Consider the following 18450-nt stretch of genomic DNA (forward strand, 5'->3'; position numbering starts at 1 on the left):
CGGATTTATTTCACCAGAAAATGCAAATATCCTTTATTTGTATCATGGATTTCGATTATGTATCAACAAATTTTTTTTAAATACTTAACAAATAAAGTCCAAATTTTGTTCGTCCATTCCGGTGCAAGATCTTTAACCAGTTTTTACTTTTTTTTCAAATTTGCATGATAGAAATTCAGAATTCTAATAAAAATAGTGTACGACGGCTAAACAATTAAATTAACAGCAAAACATGCCAGTTTATTCTTTGGGATTTTTGGTTATTTTCATATGAACTCATCTGTGAAATCAGTAGAAATAACTTCTAACGTCTGACTCTAGTAAGCACTCCTTCACTGTGACCATTCAAAGTGACAATTTTTGTCTGACGCATAAATTGGAGTCCGAATGACACCCAATGGCGTAATAAATTACTTAAAGCATACTTCAATCAAAATTTAGTGGTAAAATTAAACCGCTTACAAAAAATAGCAGACTAATTAGCGATTATCGGATTAGCGCTTTTCTATCGGACAATGGACTAAATGGTTCTTACACGTGTTTTCCAAGCTTTTCAGTTGGGGTGCCACAAGAATCAATGCACCACTTCTAACGAGGAATGTCAACAAGCCACAGTTTTGGTAAAATCGTCCACCGCCTATCGATGATCGAATCAAATTGTGCTCAATATTGCTTACAATAAATGTGATAGCAACCTACCGGATGTAAGCCTACAAGGCTTTTTGCTCGCGTGCCCGGTGAGTTTCAGCGCTTTTCTTGCTGTGTGCTTAATACCCTACTTAAATTGAGAAGCTGCAACTGACTTTGGCGCACTCTATGGGTCCATCTAATGTGCCTTTTTTAAGCAGAAATAACACACTATCCTCAGCAGCTCAGCCAGCAGCAGTCGAGCAATATCTAATGATAAGTGAAAGAGTAATATCAAATGAGAAAGTAATTACCTTGTAGAAAGAGCTTCAAACCAAGTGTAGAAGATAGAAATTGTAAGGTGAGGCACAGGTTCAACCGATTCCTCGCTTCTCCCCCTTGAGTCTTCTTCCATCGATCACTCATCGATAGGTTTTCATTGAAATGATCATATTTTTCGGGGTTTGCGCTCGGTATGTTTTTTATGCGGCCGCCTAGCTGATGTTCACACCTCGTCGCGCCACCTTCCTGGTCCACGAGAGCGTTTAAAATCTGGCCCACCGCCTATGAACGGACAACAATGGCGGGGCACGGGCGATTTTAGCAACAACAAAAAATAGTGTATGTTTTGGCATTCGCGTACGCGTAATCATGGATCAAATTGACGCCTCTTAACCGCGTACTGGTTGTTTAAAATCTTTTTTGTGCTGAATCGCCCCGGCAGCGTTAGTTCGACTAGGCGCTAGGCGTAATCGGGCCTCGGATGATGATCATTACCGTGTACATCTTTCTTGCTCTTGCGCTCCACCACGGTCAACAATTATTGGGACATATCGCTAGAAAACGGCAATATTTTCGGTGTTTCTCCCCTCCAAGTTAGATCAATGCAGCAACTTCGGTTTGGCAACATCAGCTAGACTCAGTGAGTGCTGCTAATTTTGAGGTTAAACGTTGTTTTATGCGGCGGGCTTCTCGGTTACCTTCGACTATGGACCATGGTTTAAGTTTATCAAATATGGCGGAATAATCGCTCTAGGTAAATATGACAAATACTTTGAATTCTTAACGCAAACAATAAAACTCGTTTATTATCTTGAAACTCTATTTCTTGGTTAATAAAACCCTACTTTTCTAATTAGTCTCCTCAGGAAGAAATAACACATCACATGGATGATTAGAATTTCCGCTGCCATGATCCAGTAGTTAAACTGCACAACATCCAGCGATGTTCCATACCCATAGTCTCGCAAAACCGCCTGACCATCCCTGAGACAGCTCCTGGTAGCATTATTGGTGCTACGAGTATCATGTTCTCCAGTCCTCAGCCGGCAATTGATCTGACCAATGTCTTCCCAGTAATAGATGGAAATTCCTTCGGTCGCGAAGAAGAAAAACGAAAGATACTTGAGCAGTGGGAAGGCCCGAATGTTCAAGTACTGGCCAGCCCACAACGCAAACAGCTGGAAGATTATGTTACCATACTCGATAGACATTTCCATGGATCCCGTCATGCAGGTCAGGAGAAATCCTAGAAAAGATTCAATTGAAAAAGTGATTCTAAATTTAAATGATTGAACTTACCATGTGCCACCGCTAGGATGCTAGCAACGGCACCGACCATTGACATTCCTACGTAGGTCCAAAACCCACTAGTAAACTGGACGCTTCCATAGATGATTCCGATAAACAGGAAAGATTCGAAAAACGCTTTCGGTACCGTGAGAAGTGCCTTGTGGGTGTAATAAGCGGACAGACGATACATCCGCTCTCCGACCTCTCGCCGAAGCAATGGAATTTCCTGTGGAAATACATAGAAAACGGCATAGCTGATCGTGTACACCAGCTCGCAGACCATAACGAACAGAGCTCCACGAATGTCCTGGATCGCCGTTTGGCTGGTCGGTTTAATCGGATAATAGACAGAGGACAGTGTCACGCTGGTTATCTACAATTGATAGATATTGCAATGAGAGATAAAATTTGGAAAAAGATAAAGGTTTACTTACTAAAAATAGTAACGTTACTATAATGTATTCTCGGAAATTCCGAATACTGTCAAGTATTCCTCGGTGCAGTAGGATAGTCAGTTGGCTGAGCCAGCACGCGTGATTGGTGCTCCTGTTGAATAAAAAAATAAATTTATTCAAACAGCTCCTGTTTTAAACATTTTTATCTACAGTCACCGAACAGAACTAAGGGCAGATCATGTTATTCACTAAGTATACAAAAATACTGTGTACTATTAAATACGATCGGATGACACGTGTTGTGACTTTCTTCCTAAGGAGACCTTTAATTTGGCCTAACATTATTTCGACTTATTGCCACATTCAGCAGAATCAGAATTCAGGACCAAGAACGTGATCAAGATCCAAGATATAATCGAGAACAGCACCAAGATCATGGTCATGGTCTATGCACTGATAAAGTCTATGGTCAGGATTCAAAATATAATCAATATCAAGATCGCGATTAAGTTCAGGATCGTTATCAGAATCGGGATCTGGATCAGGTTTAGAATCGGAATCAAAATTTGGAATCAAGTTCAAAGATCAAGATCTGATTTTGTATCAAGATCAGGAATAATATCAGAAACAAGTATTTATTCTGGATCAAGATCAGCATCGGGATTCAGAATTGGAAAAAGGATCAAGGCAAAGGTCAGGGTCCAATTTGAATCCAGAATAGGATCAATATCAGGATCAAGTTTCGGATCAGTATTACGATCAGGTCTCAAAACAGGATCCAGGATCAGGATGAAGCAAAAGAATCAGGATCAGGTTTAGAATCTGTGATACTGTTCCTTTTTTTTTGTACTCCGGAAAATTCGTATAAGAGGAATATTTTGAAGTAAATTTGATTCAATGAATACAATTTCAGATTTGACATTTCGCACGCTATATTGTTTTAAAAAATGAACCTACTCAAGGGAATAAGTACATGACAAGGTAGGGTCGAGTTGGGTAATTATGAACACGGGGTAATTCCAAACAAGTTCCATACGCGCTGCTGTGGGGGATGAATGAACACAAAAAGTTCGAAAAGTGGTAGTTTAACATGCGATTGATAGCTGTAAGCTGTTTCCGATTTGTTTTCAAATCATAATGATATCATTTCAGATGTTTTAAAAAACCATTACCTCGTGAAACGGAAATCGTTTCGGACAGTATTTAATGTTTTGAATATCTGATTCAGCTGGAATGTTGTTATCACCTGTTTTACATCCAGTTTATGATGCTCTGTCTGAATTTTGAAGAAATTTTGAAAAATTTTATTCGCACTGATTCACAGATAAGTGTTCATATTTACCCCAAAGTTTTCGTCCTATGGGGTAATTATGAACACATCTTCCCATGAATTTCCTGACATTTTTAATGCTTTTTTATGGTCAAATAATTTATTCATCAACTTTGGGGGTTATTCACTACCCATATAACCAGAAATCGTAAAGTAGTGTTCATTGTAGATTGTATAAGCATCCAGTTCAGATTGGAATTGTTTAAACATCATGTTGTAGCTAAACCAAGTTATATTTTATCGTTTATGGTTTGTATAGATCATTATATACGATAACATTTTGTTAATCGTATAGAAAGATCAATAAAGTTGTTTTGAATCGCAGTAGAATTGTGTAAAGCTCAATATTCAATCCTACAGTACAATTAAGCAATGTTTCATGCTTGCGATCTATGATGACATATTATTTCCATGAATGGTCGTACAGTAATTGTGAGAACATCGTATCTTGGAATTGGAACAATCTATTCGTACTTGTCACTCAAAGTTGCTTATTGAGATAAACTTAATCGGTAAATAATTGTTAATAATGCAATTTCTATGCTTAGTAAAGATCGCACAGCGCTGAATACTATTATTTATTGTAATAGAATCGTCCATGAGATAGGTTAAAGTTGTATATCAAAAAACTATATATAGATTTGGAGTCCGAAATGATGCAGTCAGTGGTATTTTATACGATCAACTGATTTTTAAACGGAACTCTCAAATTAACATGAACAAATTTGCTTGTTTGTATCAACATGAAATGGCGCCGTGGATGTATCGAAGGACAGGGATTGGAACGTTGTGAGTTCGAGACTGAGGGAAATTATAGATAGTTGTATATGGTTCAATTTTATTCGCAGTAAACATTAAATTTTATTATATTTAAGTTCACGGCGATTCATAATAAAATCGTCATAAGGGAAAAATATAATTGCTTTGGGATACAGTAACAATAAATTGTATTAAATGGTGAAGAAAGTTGTACAAATCTCAGGCAACCTGCAAAAGGAAATTGTAAGACAGGCAATAGAAAGTTTAAGTTGTACAATGTCAAAATTTTGTGCAAAGCAAAGTTGCTATCAAATTGTTGAAAACGCAATACAAAGTTTTATATTTTCAAGGGGAGCAAAATTTGGTCCGTATATTGCCTCCACTTTGGTACGTACAGGCTCATATAGAATATTCTATACAACTTTTTCAGATTGTACAAAAGTGTGTATATCTCAGAAACAACTGAAATATACAGACCAAAATGTTCACTGGGTAATTACCCAAGCATTTTCAGACGCCTTCCCCCTCCTACCCTTGTAAGAAATTTCTTAAAAAAAACTACTCTCCCCCCTTCTATAAGATCTTAACACATTAAGTACCGTGAAGAAATCTTAGCCGGGAAACATCCACACTCGGCATTTATATCCCGGAATCCACTGGACCAAATTTAATAATTTTCATAATTCAAATTGGGTCTGCAATGTGTTAAGTTTTGAAATATCGAGACATTGATTTTTTTTTTCTAAAAATGAAATTCGGATTTAGAAAAAAAAAGTTATGCCAGTTCTTTTCAGTCTTTGAAAAAAACTTTTGAACCCCATTTTATTTAAACTGAAAATAAAATTTCAAACAGAAATTTTAAAAAAAACCCTCAATCCCTCAAAGTTCAAAAAGTCTTAATTTTGTTTAAATAAATAGTGATAAGAACTAGCTATGAACGTTAAATCTATGTGATCAACAGTAACATATGTGAAAAACTTTGATAAGTTTAATTGGTAAATAAGTCCAGCAAAGATCAATTTTCCTGTATGTTTGGACCACGTGCTGCTATTCAGAACATTAGAATTACAGCAAAGAATACCTAATTGTTTATGTGTTACATCCGGATAGCAAAGATCCAAAACCATTTTCCTTGCACTCTAATTTTTATACTTAGATACTTTTTTCATGTTAATTTGTTCAACTTTTTTTTTAATTTGGTGCAAAATGAATATATTTTGGTTAAAGATTTTCTCTTTCAGTTTGTTGAGGAAAACTTCGATAGTACTTAATTTTTTTTTTTTAAGAATATAGCTTCTTTTGTGAAATTTCATACAGGTGATAACAAAATTTATAAGTTTAAATATTTTTCAAAACTGTTGATCATATAGAACTGACAAGCCTTGCAAAAAATGACCGTTCACTGATCCAAGAAGATTTTAATGAGTGTTTTTGTGAAACAACCATTTTAAAATATTTTCGAATTTTCTGTACATGTATAGGTTTTAATTTCGTGATACCTCGCACGTACGTGAAAAGCTTAGCCCACGACATTTTGGTGAAGACTTGATGTTTGTTGCGCAGGACATTTTAAACGGATGTAAAAACTATTGCGTAGCCTAACTCGTCGAAAATTTCACACGTATGGAAAGGTCCTATCAAATAAAAATGTTCTGTAAAGAAATAAAGAAACGAAAAAAAAAAACAACAAAACGTAAAAGATGCAACAAAGAAGTTAAACTCTCGAAACAAAAGATAGAAAAATATCATTAAAAATGAACACTAAATAGCAATTTTTCTATTGTTTTACATCTTAATTTTGATTACATTTGTTTATTTTGCAAGTTTTATTCATGAAATGAATTGAGTTTTTATAAAACAACCCATTTTCTTATAACTGCTAATAATTTTCACCATTTGGTGTTGAATTGAAATTTTCTGACACCATATAAATCATATTGGACAAGTCTCGGGGTAAATATGAACAGGTTTTGGGGTTATTATGAACATAATGCTGTAAGTAAAAAATCACCATTCACTGCTTACTATGGATAAATGCAACGTATAACCACTGATCACACTGACATGACACTTAGAACAAAAATTCAACGATTTTCTGTCTAATTTTTTTTTGTCAGAATTTATAGGTTCGAAATACCGACGGCAGGTGGCGAACCTGAAAAATGTAACAAAAAATGCCCTGTAGGAAAAATGTACCCGTTTAGCCCGATTTTATCGCAGAAATTGCCTGTTTTTTTCAGAAGTTGAGTGGTATTTCCTAACTGGGATAGCATTTCTTCAAATCGATCGATGCGCACTCTGGAATCGATATTGCGTACTGTGGAAAAATTATCCAGAAAATTAAATCGAGTGTCTAGTCAGCATGGTCAGTGGTATAACTACTGTTACTTTTCAAGAATATTATACCAAGTTCGTAATCCGTGTTCATTCCCTCTAGACAGTGGGGTAAATATGAACAGACGTCTCAAGGACATGGGTCGCGAACAAACGAAAAAAAAATTGTTATACAGAATGATGAAGAGCACGGAAACATTCATTGTTGGCAGCTTTTCAGAGTTTGTGATAAGAAATCAACATATGGTAGCTATGGTGTGCCAAATGAAAAATTTTGTTCATAATTACCTCACCTAGCCCTACTTAAACTTTATCCGCTCTTGAGTGTCAATATAACACTATAGTAAGTTTGGCGGCTTGTAACTTTATTCGGGTGTGTCTAAATTGAAAAAAAAAAATCTTCGGAGACTCCAATGAATTATCGAAATCTTTAATTAAATTTGCATCATTACTTTTTTATGGACGCACTCTGAAAGCCCAGGAAAAAAATCTACCTAATCAGACCTTGAGTGTCAATTTGACACTTCTTGCTTAAAACCGCTATATCTTTCTTGCTTCTCAACCGATTTTTCCAAAAATTATAGTATAGGAAACCTCGTCACGTATCTCAAATTTTTTTTTCAGGCAAAATTTGCCTCCAACTCATCAGTTTTCCGTTATTCAATGCTTAAGAAAAAAATCTGAAAAAACATGCTTCGGAAAAAGACTGTAGATCAGCTACGGAATGCTCAAAATTTTTTCACTTAGTGTCCAAAAAAGCTGAAGTAAGAAGCTATATGTTTCACATAAGGATTTTTTTTTAATTTTTTTAAGATCATGACCAACAAAAATGTAAAAAAGTGGTTTGAAAACCGTACTTTTCAGTCGAAGAATCGTCCAAATTGTTTAAGTCTCACCAGATAAATTTAGAAAAGAGGATTAAAATGATCATCAGTCAGAGCACCTGTATCCGTGGTCCAAACAGCCGGTTTAGACCCAAATTCCGACCCGAGCAACCGGACTGGTGATCCATTATACCAGTTTCAACTCAACTTTTTTTAGAGCTGTGTAGAGATTAATGGTATAAAATAATAATAGTAAAAAAAGTGAGGCAAGTACTCAAATAATATAAATCAATACGATCAAATTATATGAATATTTCATCAGTGTATATTGCATAGGTCAGTTTTGTGAAGAACAATGTGAAAATAAAAAGAGAGAATTCTCTGCTTTTCGCCCGAAATAGATGAACTGGCATGTATGGGAAAAGAGAGAGAGAAATGAACTTATCGAACTTCATCAACGAAATAAAGAGGTCTTCACATTGAGAGTCAGTCTATTAACGAATCTTTTAGCGAACGGTTAGGTTTTACGTTAGTTGAATAGTGTATCGGATTGAAAAAGAAAATTCACGACAAGCTGGTATAAGGATTGATCCAAAACTGATGAGATTTGGATCCAATTTGACGCAGTTCTAAACCGTTTGACAGTTAATGGAACACGAGTGCAGTTGCCAGTTTTTTCATTGGATCGGATCTAATTTCTTTGGTTCAATTCTTGTATAAATTAGACCCAAGAATAGACCACGAATACAGATGCTCTCATATTTGTGAATTTTTGAAACCTTTTCTTTGGGTTAAGAGTGGGATGCAAAACATTGAAAAAAAGGTAAATAGCAAAAGTAGTTTCAGAAATTTTAATCCAGAGAACCCTAAAAAACCCGATGATTTTTCAAAAGGCAGGGAAAGTGATCCTTGTCCTTGAGTTTGTATGTATTTTTCGTTTGATTGAAATTTTTTATGTGAGGATTCGTTTCATTTAAGGTTTCAAGGCTTCTTGTATTAGCTGTAATTGTTTGCGAAGACCGTAAACACTGTATCATTGACAGACATTTGACTGGAAGGAAAAATAAAAGTGGACTAAACGGAATTTTTAAAAAATGATATTTTGTGCTGAATTAACCCTCAAAAATTGTTTTTTGCTTTATGCTCACTTTTAATGAAAATTGTTCGTTTTTGAAATTTATTCCATTTTTAAATAAAATCATAGTTTAGATTCGCCTTTATCGATGTATCTGGAAACATTGTCCTTTTCATGTTTCTATGCTTGGTGACACCTTATTGAAAATGTTCTTTTGTTTAGGAACGTAATGCTATGTGTTATAAAGTAGCAGCCACCCCAGCGACTGAACTAGATGTGAGTTCTCTCCTGAGAACTCACTCTCTTACGATCGATCATATGATCGTGTTCGGGAATTTGAGATGTTTACTTATGCTAATAAAATCAGTTCGCAGCAACCTCCGTAAAAGCAACATCGGTCTATTTAATTACCCAGTCGGCTCGGTTTAGTAATTGGAATAAAGTTATAAAATTCCTAATTCGGTTCGGTTTTACTTACTTTGTGTACGGAAGAAAATAAGCTACTAGTGATCACTATCACAGCACTTCAACTGTGCTTAAAAGGACTTGTGTGATTGGGTAGCCTTTATCGCACCCACGGTGGACTTAGTGCTAGTTTTGAAGTGTTCCCCAGGTCGTTCCAAGAGTGAAATACAGTCCACTCAAAGTTTTTAAGTTTTACTTGCGACGATCCGGAACACGATCGAAATGAAGAAAAAACTCAATAGAGAAATTTTTACAACTCAGGCATTTCAAAGATAAATTCTTGCTAGTAATGGCAAATCACAACATTAAAAGTAAATTCGTAATATATAACAGGCTTAATTCTAAGCGAACATTTTTCGAAATTGTGATGGCTAACATCTTACAAATGATAAAACCACCAGACCACAGAAAGTGTACTACGTATGCCATGACCGGTTTTCGATAACCATTATGACCAAAATTACCAAAACTACCAAAATTACCAAAATAACCAAAATGATCAAAATGACCACAATCAACAAAATTACAAAAACTACCAAAATTTCCAAAATACCAGAATTATCAAAACTACCAAAATTTCAAAAACTACCAAAATTATCAAAATGACCAAAATAATAAAAATGATCAAAATTACCAAAACTCAAAAAAAAAAACTACCAGAATAACCAAAATTACCAAAATGACTAAAATTACCAAAATCACCAAATTGACCAAAATGATCAAAATTACCAAAGTTGCCAGAATCTCCAAAATGACCAGAACGACTAATGTGAAAAAATGACCAATGACTAAAATTTTTAAAGCGACCAAAATGACAAAAATTTAAAAAAAGAACTACCAAAATTACCAAAGTTACTAAAATTACCATAATTACCAAAATGACCAACATGATTATAATGACCAGAATAACCAAAATTACCAAAATTACCAAAATGATCAAAATTACCAAAATTACAAAAATTACCAAATTTTCCAAAATAACCAAAATTACCAAAATGATCAAAATTACCAAAACTACCAAAATTACCAAAATTATCAAAATTACCAAAATTACCAAAATGGCCAACATAATCAAAATGACCAAAATTATTTAAACTACCGAAAATACCAAAGCTACCAAAATTATCAATATGACCTCAATTACCAGATTCGCCTAAATTTTCAAAATGACCAGAATGACCAATGTGAAAAAAAAGACCAATGACTAATGATCAAAACGATAAAAAAATTCAAAAAAAACTACCAAAATTATAAAAGTTACCAAAATGACCAAAATCATCAAAATGATCAAAGTTACCAAAATTACCAAAATCACCAAAACTACAAACATTGCCAAAATTACCAAAATAACCTAAATTACCAAAATTACCAAAATTATCAAAATTACAAAAATGGTATAAATATTTGAGAAAATACTTATTTCTTTATCAGAATATCTAACAGTTGAATGTGAAAAAACCAACTACACTTTAATGATTGGTATGACAAGCTGAAATAATTGAAACAACGACTGAAACAACGACTTTTTTCTCCGTGATTTTCTAGTTTCCCATTAACACCCCATTCCCCTCCCATTCTCATCCCTTTTCCATCAAAGACAAATGAGGATGAAAAAAAAACCTCGACCAATAGCTATAACAATAAACTTTCATTTGCTAACCGACTCAGATGGTGCACTGGGAAAGACATCGGACTGGCAAGCCAAGATAAGATGTTACAGTGAGTTTGATTCGCACTATATTTTTTTGGTATGAATTATTCAATAGGAAGAAAATCCCATAAAAGGTTTTCTTGTTTCGCTTAAATGTAGTGGTCATGCAACATTTTGCTTGATAGCTCGAGTCTTTATTCCAGTGTATGCTTTTCCAATCATATCATCTTTGGCAAAGTACACATTTCAGTGCAATTTCGGCCCAAAGATTTGCCAAATAGGCATTGGATTTTTGCAACCTCTTCTTTGGGTGTATGCTTGGACTAACATCGGAATAAAGGAAAAGCTCAATTGTGAAACTTTTACTCAGGGGCATTGAAACTCGGGGGCATTTTAAGGATTTTTTTTTTTTATTTTTTTTTTTTTTTTTTTAAATATGTCTTTATTTGTATCAAATCATCATTACACTTATATTACATTATTGCATTAAACTAGGTGTTCAGCTCAATAATGAACTGTTCATAGCCCTATAAGTAACTAGATTATAAAAATTTATTTATAAGATTTTAATTTGCTGAGCGCAATCAAGTTTTTAATGTAGGAGAACGACCTGTAATAGCAAAAATATTTTATACTTAAAACTAAACACTATCTTAAAATTAAACTAAACATAAAGAGAACGAATCTCTGCGATGGCAGACTGCATCGATTTGCCTCTGAAGTTGGAGATGATTTTGTTGGCCATCTCTTCGATCGATTCAATGCCCGCAATCCGATGAAGATCTTCGGTGCTGTGCCAAGGTGGAAGCCGCAAAATCATTTTCAGAACTTTGTTCTGAATCCTCTGGATGGCTTTCTTCCTCGTCGCGCAGCAGCTAGACCAAATCGGAACTGCATACATGATCGCTGGTCGGAAAACTTGTTTGTAGATGAGCATCTTATTTCGCAGACACAACCGGGATTTCCTGTTGATGAGAGAATAAAGAGATTTAGTGTATTTATTACATTTAGATTGAATATCGTCAATGTGATTTTTAAAAGTAAGATTCCGATCAAGTGTAAGTCCCAAGTACTTAACGTGATCAGACCATTCTAATGAAACCCCATTAAAAGTTATGGAATGATTTTCATTAGGTTTTAAAAAATTTGCTCTTGGCTTATGGGGAAATAAAATAAGTTGAGTTTTGGAAGCGTTAGGAGAAATTTTCCACATTTTCAAGTAATTCAAAAAGGAATTTAAATTTTGTTGCAATCTACTGCGTACCACCCGTAAATTTCGACCTTTGGCTGAAAGCAAAGTGTCATCAGCAAATAATCTTCTACCTTTTCCTTCTGGTACATCAGGAAGATCAGAAGTAAAAATATTATATAAAATTGGCCCAAGTATACTACCCTGAGGGACACCAGCTCTAATGGGTGTCCTTTCAGAGCATGAATTTTGATAGCTTACTTGTAAGGTTCGGCTAGTCAAATAATTTTGAATAATTTTGGTGAGATATACAGGAAAATCAAATCGAGCTAATTTAGCTACTAAACCTTTGTGCCAAACACTGTCAAAAGCTTTTTCAATATCAAGAAGAGCAACACCAGTTGAATAACCTTCAGATTTGCTAGCGTTAATCATATTAGTTACACTCAAAAGTTGATGTGTAGTAGAATGTCCATGACGAAAACCAAATTGTTCATCAGGGAAAATAGAATTCTGATTAATGTGAATCATCATTCTATTCAAAATAACTCTCTCAAATAGTTTACTTAAAGAAGGAAGCAAACTAATTGGTCGATAACTTGAAGGCTCTGAAGCACTTTTTCCAGGTTTCAAAATTGGAGTTATTTTGGCATTTTTCCATTTATTAGGAAAATAAGCCAAATGAAAACATTTGTTGAAGATTTTAACTAAAAAATTTAAAGTGCTTTCAGGCAACTTTTTAATAAGAATATAGAAAATCCCATCTTCCCCTGGAGCTTTCATATTTTTAAATTTTTTGAAAATCAATTTAAGTTCATCAATATTTGTCTCACAAGAACTTTCAAACACATTTTGCTTGGAAAGAATATCATCAAATTCTAGGGAAATTTGAGCATCAATTGGACTTACAACGTTTAAATTAAAATCATGAGCAGACTCAAATTGTTGGGCTAATTTTTGAGCCTTTTCTGAATTAGTTAAAAGAAGTTTATCCCCATCTTTCAAAGTAGGAATTGGCTTCTGGGGCTTTTTCAAAATTTTAGTTAATTTCCAAAATGGCTTTGAGTAGGGTTTTATATCCTCTACTGCTTTAGCAAAATTTTCATTACGAATGAAATTTAAACGACGTTTGATCTCTTTTTGAAGGTCGCAATAAATTAATTTCAAATAAGGATCCCTAGTTCGTTGATATTGACGTCGACGAATGTTTTTCAGTCGTATCAAAAACTGAAGATCATCATCAATTAAAGGTTGATTAAATTTATGTTTAACTTTAGGTATTGAAGCGGCTTTAGCATTGACTATTGAAGTTGTCAAATTTTCTACAGCCAAATCAATATCTTCTATTGAATTCAGTGGAACGTTGACATCTAAAATACGTTCAATAAAATTCATATATCGCTCCCAGTTAGCCTTTTGAAAATTAAAAGTTGATTTTAAAGGGTTTTCAATGGGACTTTGAGATAAAGAAAATGTTACTGGAAGGTGGTCTGAATCGAGGTCCGCATGAGTAACTAATTGACTACAATGCTCGCCTAAATCCGTTAAAACCAAATCAATTGTGGAGGGATTTCTAATTGAAGAAAAACAAGTATGCCCATTAGGATATTCAACAGTATAATAACCTGCAGAGCAGTCATTAAACAAAATATTCCCATTTGAATTTGATGAAATATTATTCCAAGATCGGTGTTTTGCATTAAAGTCACCAATAATAAAAAATTTAGATTTATTTCTGGTGAGTTTTTGTAAATCTCCCTTCAAAAAATTTTTCTGTTCACCGCTACATTGGAAAGGCAAATATGCGGCAACAGTTATAATTTTCCCCATAGAAGTTTCTAATTCAATTCCAATTGTTTCTAAGACTTTTGTATTGAAAGAAGGAAGAAGTCTAAATTTGAGACGACTATTTATGACAATAGCTACACCCCCACCTTGTCGATCAAGTCGATCATTTCGTAAAATTTTAAAGAAAGCATTGCTTTTCAAGTTATTGTCTGGCTTTAAAAAAGTTTCAGTGATGGCAGCAATATGTATGTTTTGAGTTTTCAAAAATAGAAAGAATTCATCTTGGTTAGCCAGCAAAGATCTAGCATTCCAATTCATAATATTTAAACATCTATTTGGATCCATGAGGGAATCGTAAAGTCATAATAATTTTGTTAGCATAATTAAAAGAAGTTTGGAAAGCTTCAAACATTGAATTTGCTTTCAACATAAGTTGCATCATTTCCATTAAATTTTGATGCAAAAATTTTAATTTTTCCTCAGTAATCTCACCCAAATCAACAAAATTGTTAGGATCAGAAAATGAAGGAGAAGAACAAGTATTTGAATTTCGAGGATTTTCCCAAGCCTTCGCATGAACGTTGAGACTTGGTTTTTTCCCATTTTTATTAGTTAAACCTGAAGAGGGAAACCCATTTTCAACCACCTCTGAGAACGATAAACAACGAGTCTGGGGCGCAGATTCAGCACAGGTAACATTAAAATCACTTCGGGTATTACCCAGCCGTGATTCCAATGTCGACCGAGGCTGACCGCGAACAGGCAGGTTGTTTGCCGGCCCGACGTGTGAAGACGAAAAAGAGGAAGGAGGAGAAGAAACTTTTCTGGAAACTTTGGGATTTTTCCTAGAAGCAATAATTTTTGCCCTGATGGGACAATCTAGCGAATTCGAGGAGTGATTACCTGCGCAATTCGCACACTTAAAAAATTCTGTTTTTGGCTTATCACCACCAAAAAGGCATTTAGATTTTTCATGATCGAATGAGCCGCAAAACATGCATCTGGCATTCATTCTACAATTTTTAGTGCCATGACAAAAAGCTTGACAACGACGACATTGCGTAATGTTTTGTAAAAAATTGGTAGAAGATTTACGAAAAGGTTCGAATTTGACTCGACAATGAAACATAAGACGAGCCTTTTCCAAAATTTTCAAATTATCAACCTGATCCTTTTTAAAATGGATCAAATAAAGTTCAGGAGCAAAACCAACACTACTGATATTATTCGTGTTGGTTCTTTTCCTCATTTGAATTACTTGAATTGGAGAAAAACCTAACAAAGAATTTAATTCAGCTGTGATCTCATCCGGTGTCTGATCGCCAGTGAGACCACGAAGTACAACTTTAAATGGACGATCACTTCTAGCGTCGTACGTAAAAAATTGGTGTTTTTTATTATTCAAATAATTTAAAACCTTTTGAAAATCATTAAAAGATTCCGCCAATATACGAGCAGTTCCCCTTCGACCGATCTGAAAAGAAATCTTCACATCCTTGACGGAAGTGACGATTTCTTTTCGAAAGGCATTGAAGTCAGGAATCGTGACCGTTATTGGTGGAATCTTTTCGTTTTTAAGAGTATAAGAAGAAGAAGGTTTCTTAGTACTCTTATCAGAATTAAATATGAATATTTCCTCATCACCGATGTTATGAAGGACATCGAATGAATTGGAAATTTCAACTTTTTTGGCAGATGGCCCTGGATTAGGTTCAGCAATCCGTTTTCTTCCGGCCCTTGAGCCGGCCGAAGACTTCCCCATGCTGGAAAGAAAAGAGAAAATATGAATAAAAGAAAATGAAAATAATTTTAGCACTGAAAAGTGCTGATTGAAATACAGGTAAGGAAAAAATAAATAATGTAAAATGTTCCTGCAGGTACACAGCAACGATACGATGCTCCGGCGTACGTGTTGACGGCTCAACGGTACAGATGGAAGTGGGCATTTTAAGGATAAATTATTAGTTGACATGGCTAGTCTCAACATTGAAAATAATTGATAGTACATATTTTACAGGCTAAAAATGTTCCAGTTTCTTGAAAACACGAGTGGTGCGTTTTAGCCAGATGGCGCGTTATATGAACTCTTACCCTACTGAGTGAAGCTACAAACCGTCTCGATCTTTCTCAAGGACTCATTGGCCGGAAAGTCTAAAGAGTAGCAAGTAATGATTTTTTGCGAGCTGCATTCTTTGTGTAGAACTTTCGACACTACGATACGGAGGAACGGTACGGAGCTCTGCATTAGAGGTAGATCGCAAAAGATCAAAATTCCGGAGCACACATCGGAAAGCCATTACTCGTGCGGAGGATAAAAAGTGTCACGAAGCAAGGGCTGTAAGAAGAATGTATAAAGCTCAACGAGCAGATTGACGTTAAGGCCAATCCCGCGGTTTTCAGAATGGGTAAATTAGAAGTAAGGGAGGGTCAGCTTAACAATGGGTGCTTCAGTCAATACTTTCATCGATTCCAGCTTATTAGCTCACCATTTTTCCCAAAACGCGTAGAAACGGAGGAATTAGCAGAACATACATTCTTTGCCTGTCCCAGATTCATGTCAAGGAGAGAGAATGAGAGATGTCTTGACGAACTTTCGTAGCGTTGTACCCAAGTGACAATTAAGGTTTTCTAAGGGACTCCGAAGCAACTATAAATTAAAGTTATAAAACCGCGTCCGGTTATGTAAGGATCGATAAAACTGCAATGTAACAATAAGTGGAACAAAAAGGATAACGCACATACCTTCTCAGTTTCTCGATGACATCACTCTTCAGATAAGATCCCGCCGCATACTTTTGCCTAATATTTTCCACGTGACATTTGCTCACCATTTCATCCCGTTTCCGGTGACGGGTGATCGAGCTCGACGATCGTGGGGCACTCTCTTCCTCCTCCGGACTAGTATGCTCGCAGACCAGCTTAAAATAGTGATCCGCTGGATTGCAGTTCTCTGGCAGCGGGAAATTTATCCTGGAAAAAATTTAAGTTTTTATAAGAAGAGTCGTTGTGTGGTCTGAGGATAGCTCACTTAGAGAAAAATTGTTCAGCTTCGTTCGTGGGACCTTGGAAGTACATCCGGCCACTCCTGACCAGAACGATATCTGTAAAACATTGGAAAATGTCCGATGCAGGATGATGAATGGTGCAGATCACAGCCTTTCGGCCGTTGGTGGCCAAATTTTGGAGCGTTCGAAGCACTGAAAGGGCACTGAAACTATCCAGTCCCGTAGTTGGTTCATCGCAGAACAGAATGTCCGGTTCCGTCAGCAGCTCCCCAGCCAAATTTACCTTCTTCCTCTCACCTCCGGACAAGTTGGAAATGCGGGTATTTATGAACTTGTCCATCCCAAGCTCTCCGATGACGTCATTGGTTCGACTCATCGGAATCCCTTTCAGTTTACTCTTTTGTCGATAAGGCCGATGAGCGCATGTTGCGAGAAATAAACCAATTGGTCATTAGGATGTTTCGTTAAGTGTGCGTGCACAGATTCTACTAGAGGCTAGCATTGACCTACCACAAATGTGAGATGCTCTCGAACTGTCAGAGCGTCCAGAGCGATGTCGAACTGAGGAACGAATCCCGAGAGGCGCTTCATCTGTGCCTGACTCACCGGCAGCCCGTTGATAAGCACCTCGCCTTGAACTTCAGCCGCCATACGCATCGAAAGAGCGGCTAGGAAGGTCGTTTTACCGGATCCACTATTTTAAAATAGAAAATTAAATGTTCAAAGGCATAAGCCACTCGAAATCGTAACATGACTAACCTTGCACCCATTACCGCTACCAGGTTTCCCGATCGTATCGCTCCGGATGCTGCAAACGGTAACAGAAAGAAATTCAATCACGTTTCTGCTCACAAATGATAAGAATTGCCATACCATTTTGAAGAATATAACTAGGTTCGGAGTCATTTTTGGTCCAAAATTTCCACGTCTTCCTTTCACCGGAACTTATCTGAACGGACAGATATTTCCACTCCAACAAAACCGCCGATTCCGCCCGGGGAACACTCATTTGAACCACTTCGATCGCCATCACTTGCTCTAAACGACTGTTACATCACTCGCTTCCTTCACGACGGCTGAACTTGAACGGATTCCGGTCTTTTCAAGTACGAAGATCCTCCTCTCGACCGAAATGATCTGCTTGACAGGTTCTCTGAGACTGGAACAGATAGACAAATCTTGCCGCCAGCCAGTGACATACATACGAAGGTACACTCAACATGGAAGAAAGCATAGAGTCACAGATGCGGAAAATGAGCATCTCTGCCGATAAGCGATTGGTGATTAGGATTCGTTTTCTACTGGCGCTGCTGGCTGACGATAAGGATACACCAATTTGTTGCTTGTTGGGTGAAAGGGCTCAATAAGTAGAAGCACCATCAAGACGCCATTCACCGCCCAGACACCATTTACCGCCCAAAATCACACTTTTGTGT

General features: G+C 36.0%; 1 protein-coding gene across 2 annotated transcripts; it reads right to left on the reverse strand.

Annotated features, from left to right (window-relative positions):
- Positions 1–404: 404 nt before the first annotated feature.
- On the reverse strand, positions 405–18167 carry LOC129754835 (protein brown). Of its 2 annotated transcripts, XR_008739116.1 has the most exons (9): positions 17888–18167; positions 17774–17822; positions 17525–17708; positions 17038–17411; positions 16752–16979; positions 2634–2745; positions 2209–2572; positions 700–2155; positions 406–637 (listed from the first exon to the last, which is right to left on the reverse strand). XR_008739116.1 is itself a non-coding variant. In XM_055751062.1 (8 exons), the coding sequence occupies exons 1-8, from the start codon at positions 18042–18044 to the stop codon at positions 1740–1742; spliced, it is 1884 nt and encodes a 627-aa protein (XP_055607037.1). In that variant the 5' UTR covers positions 18045–18167; the 3' UTR covers positions 405–1739. The 2 variants fall into 2 exon arrangements, 1 of the variants encoding a protein (XP_055607037.1); XM_055751062.1 differs by having other exon boundaries at positions 405–2155.
- Between the last annotated feature and the right edge of the window lie 283 nt (positions 18168–18450).

The sequence above is a fragment of the Uranotaenia lowii genome, chromosome 3 (genome assembly GCF_029784155.1).
Source record: "Uranotaenia lowii strain MFRU-FL chromosome 3, ASM2978415v1, whole genome shotgun sequence".
Classification (NCBI taxonomy): domain Eukaryota; kingdom Metazoa; phylum Arthropoda; class Insecta; order Diptera; family Culicidae; genus Uranotaenia; species Uranotaenia lowii.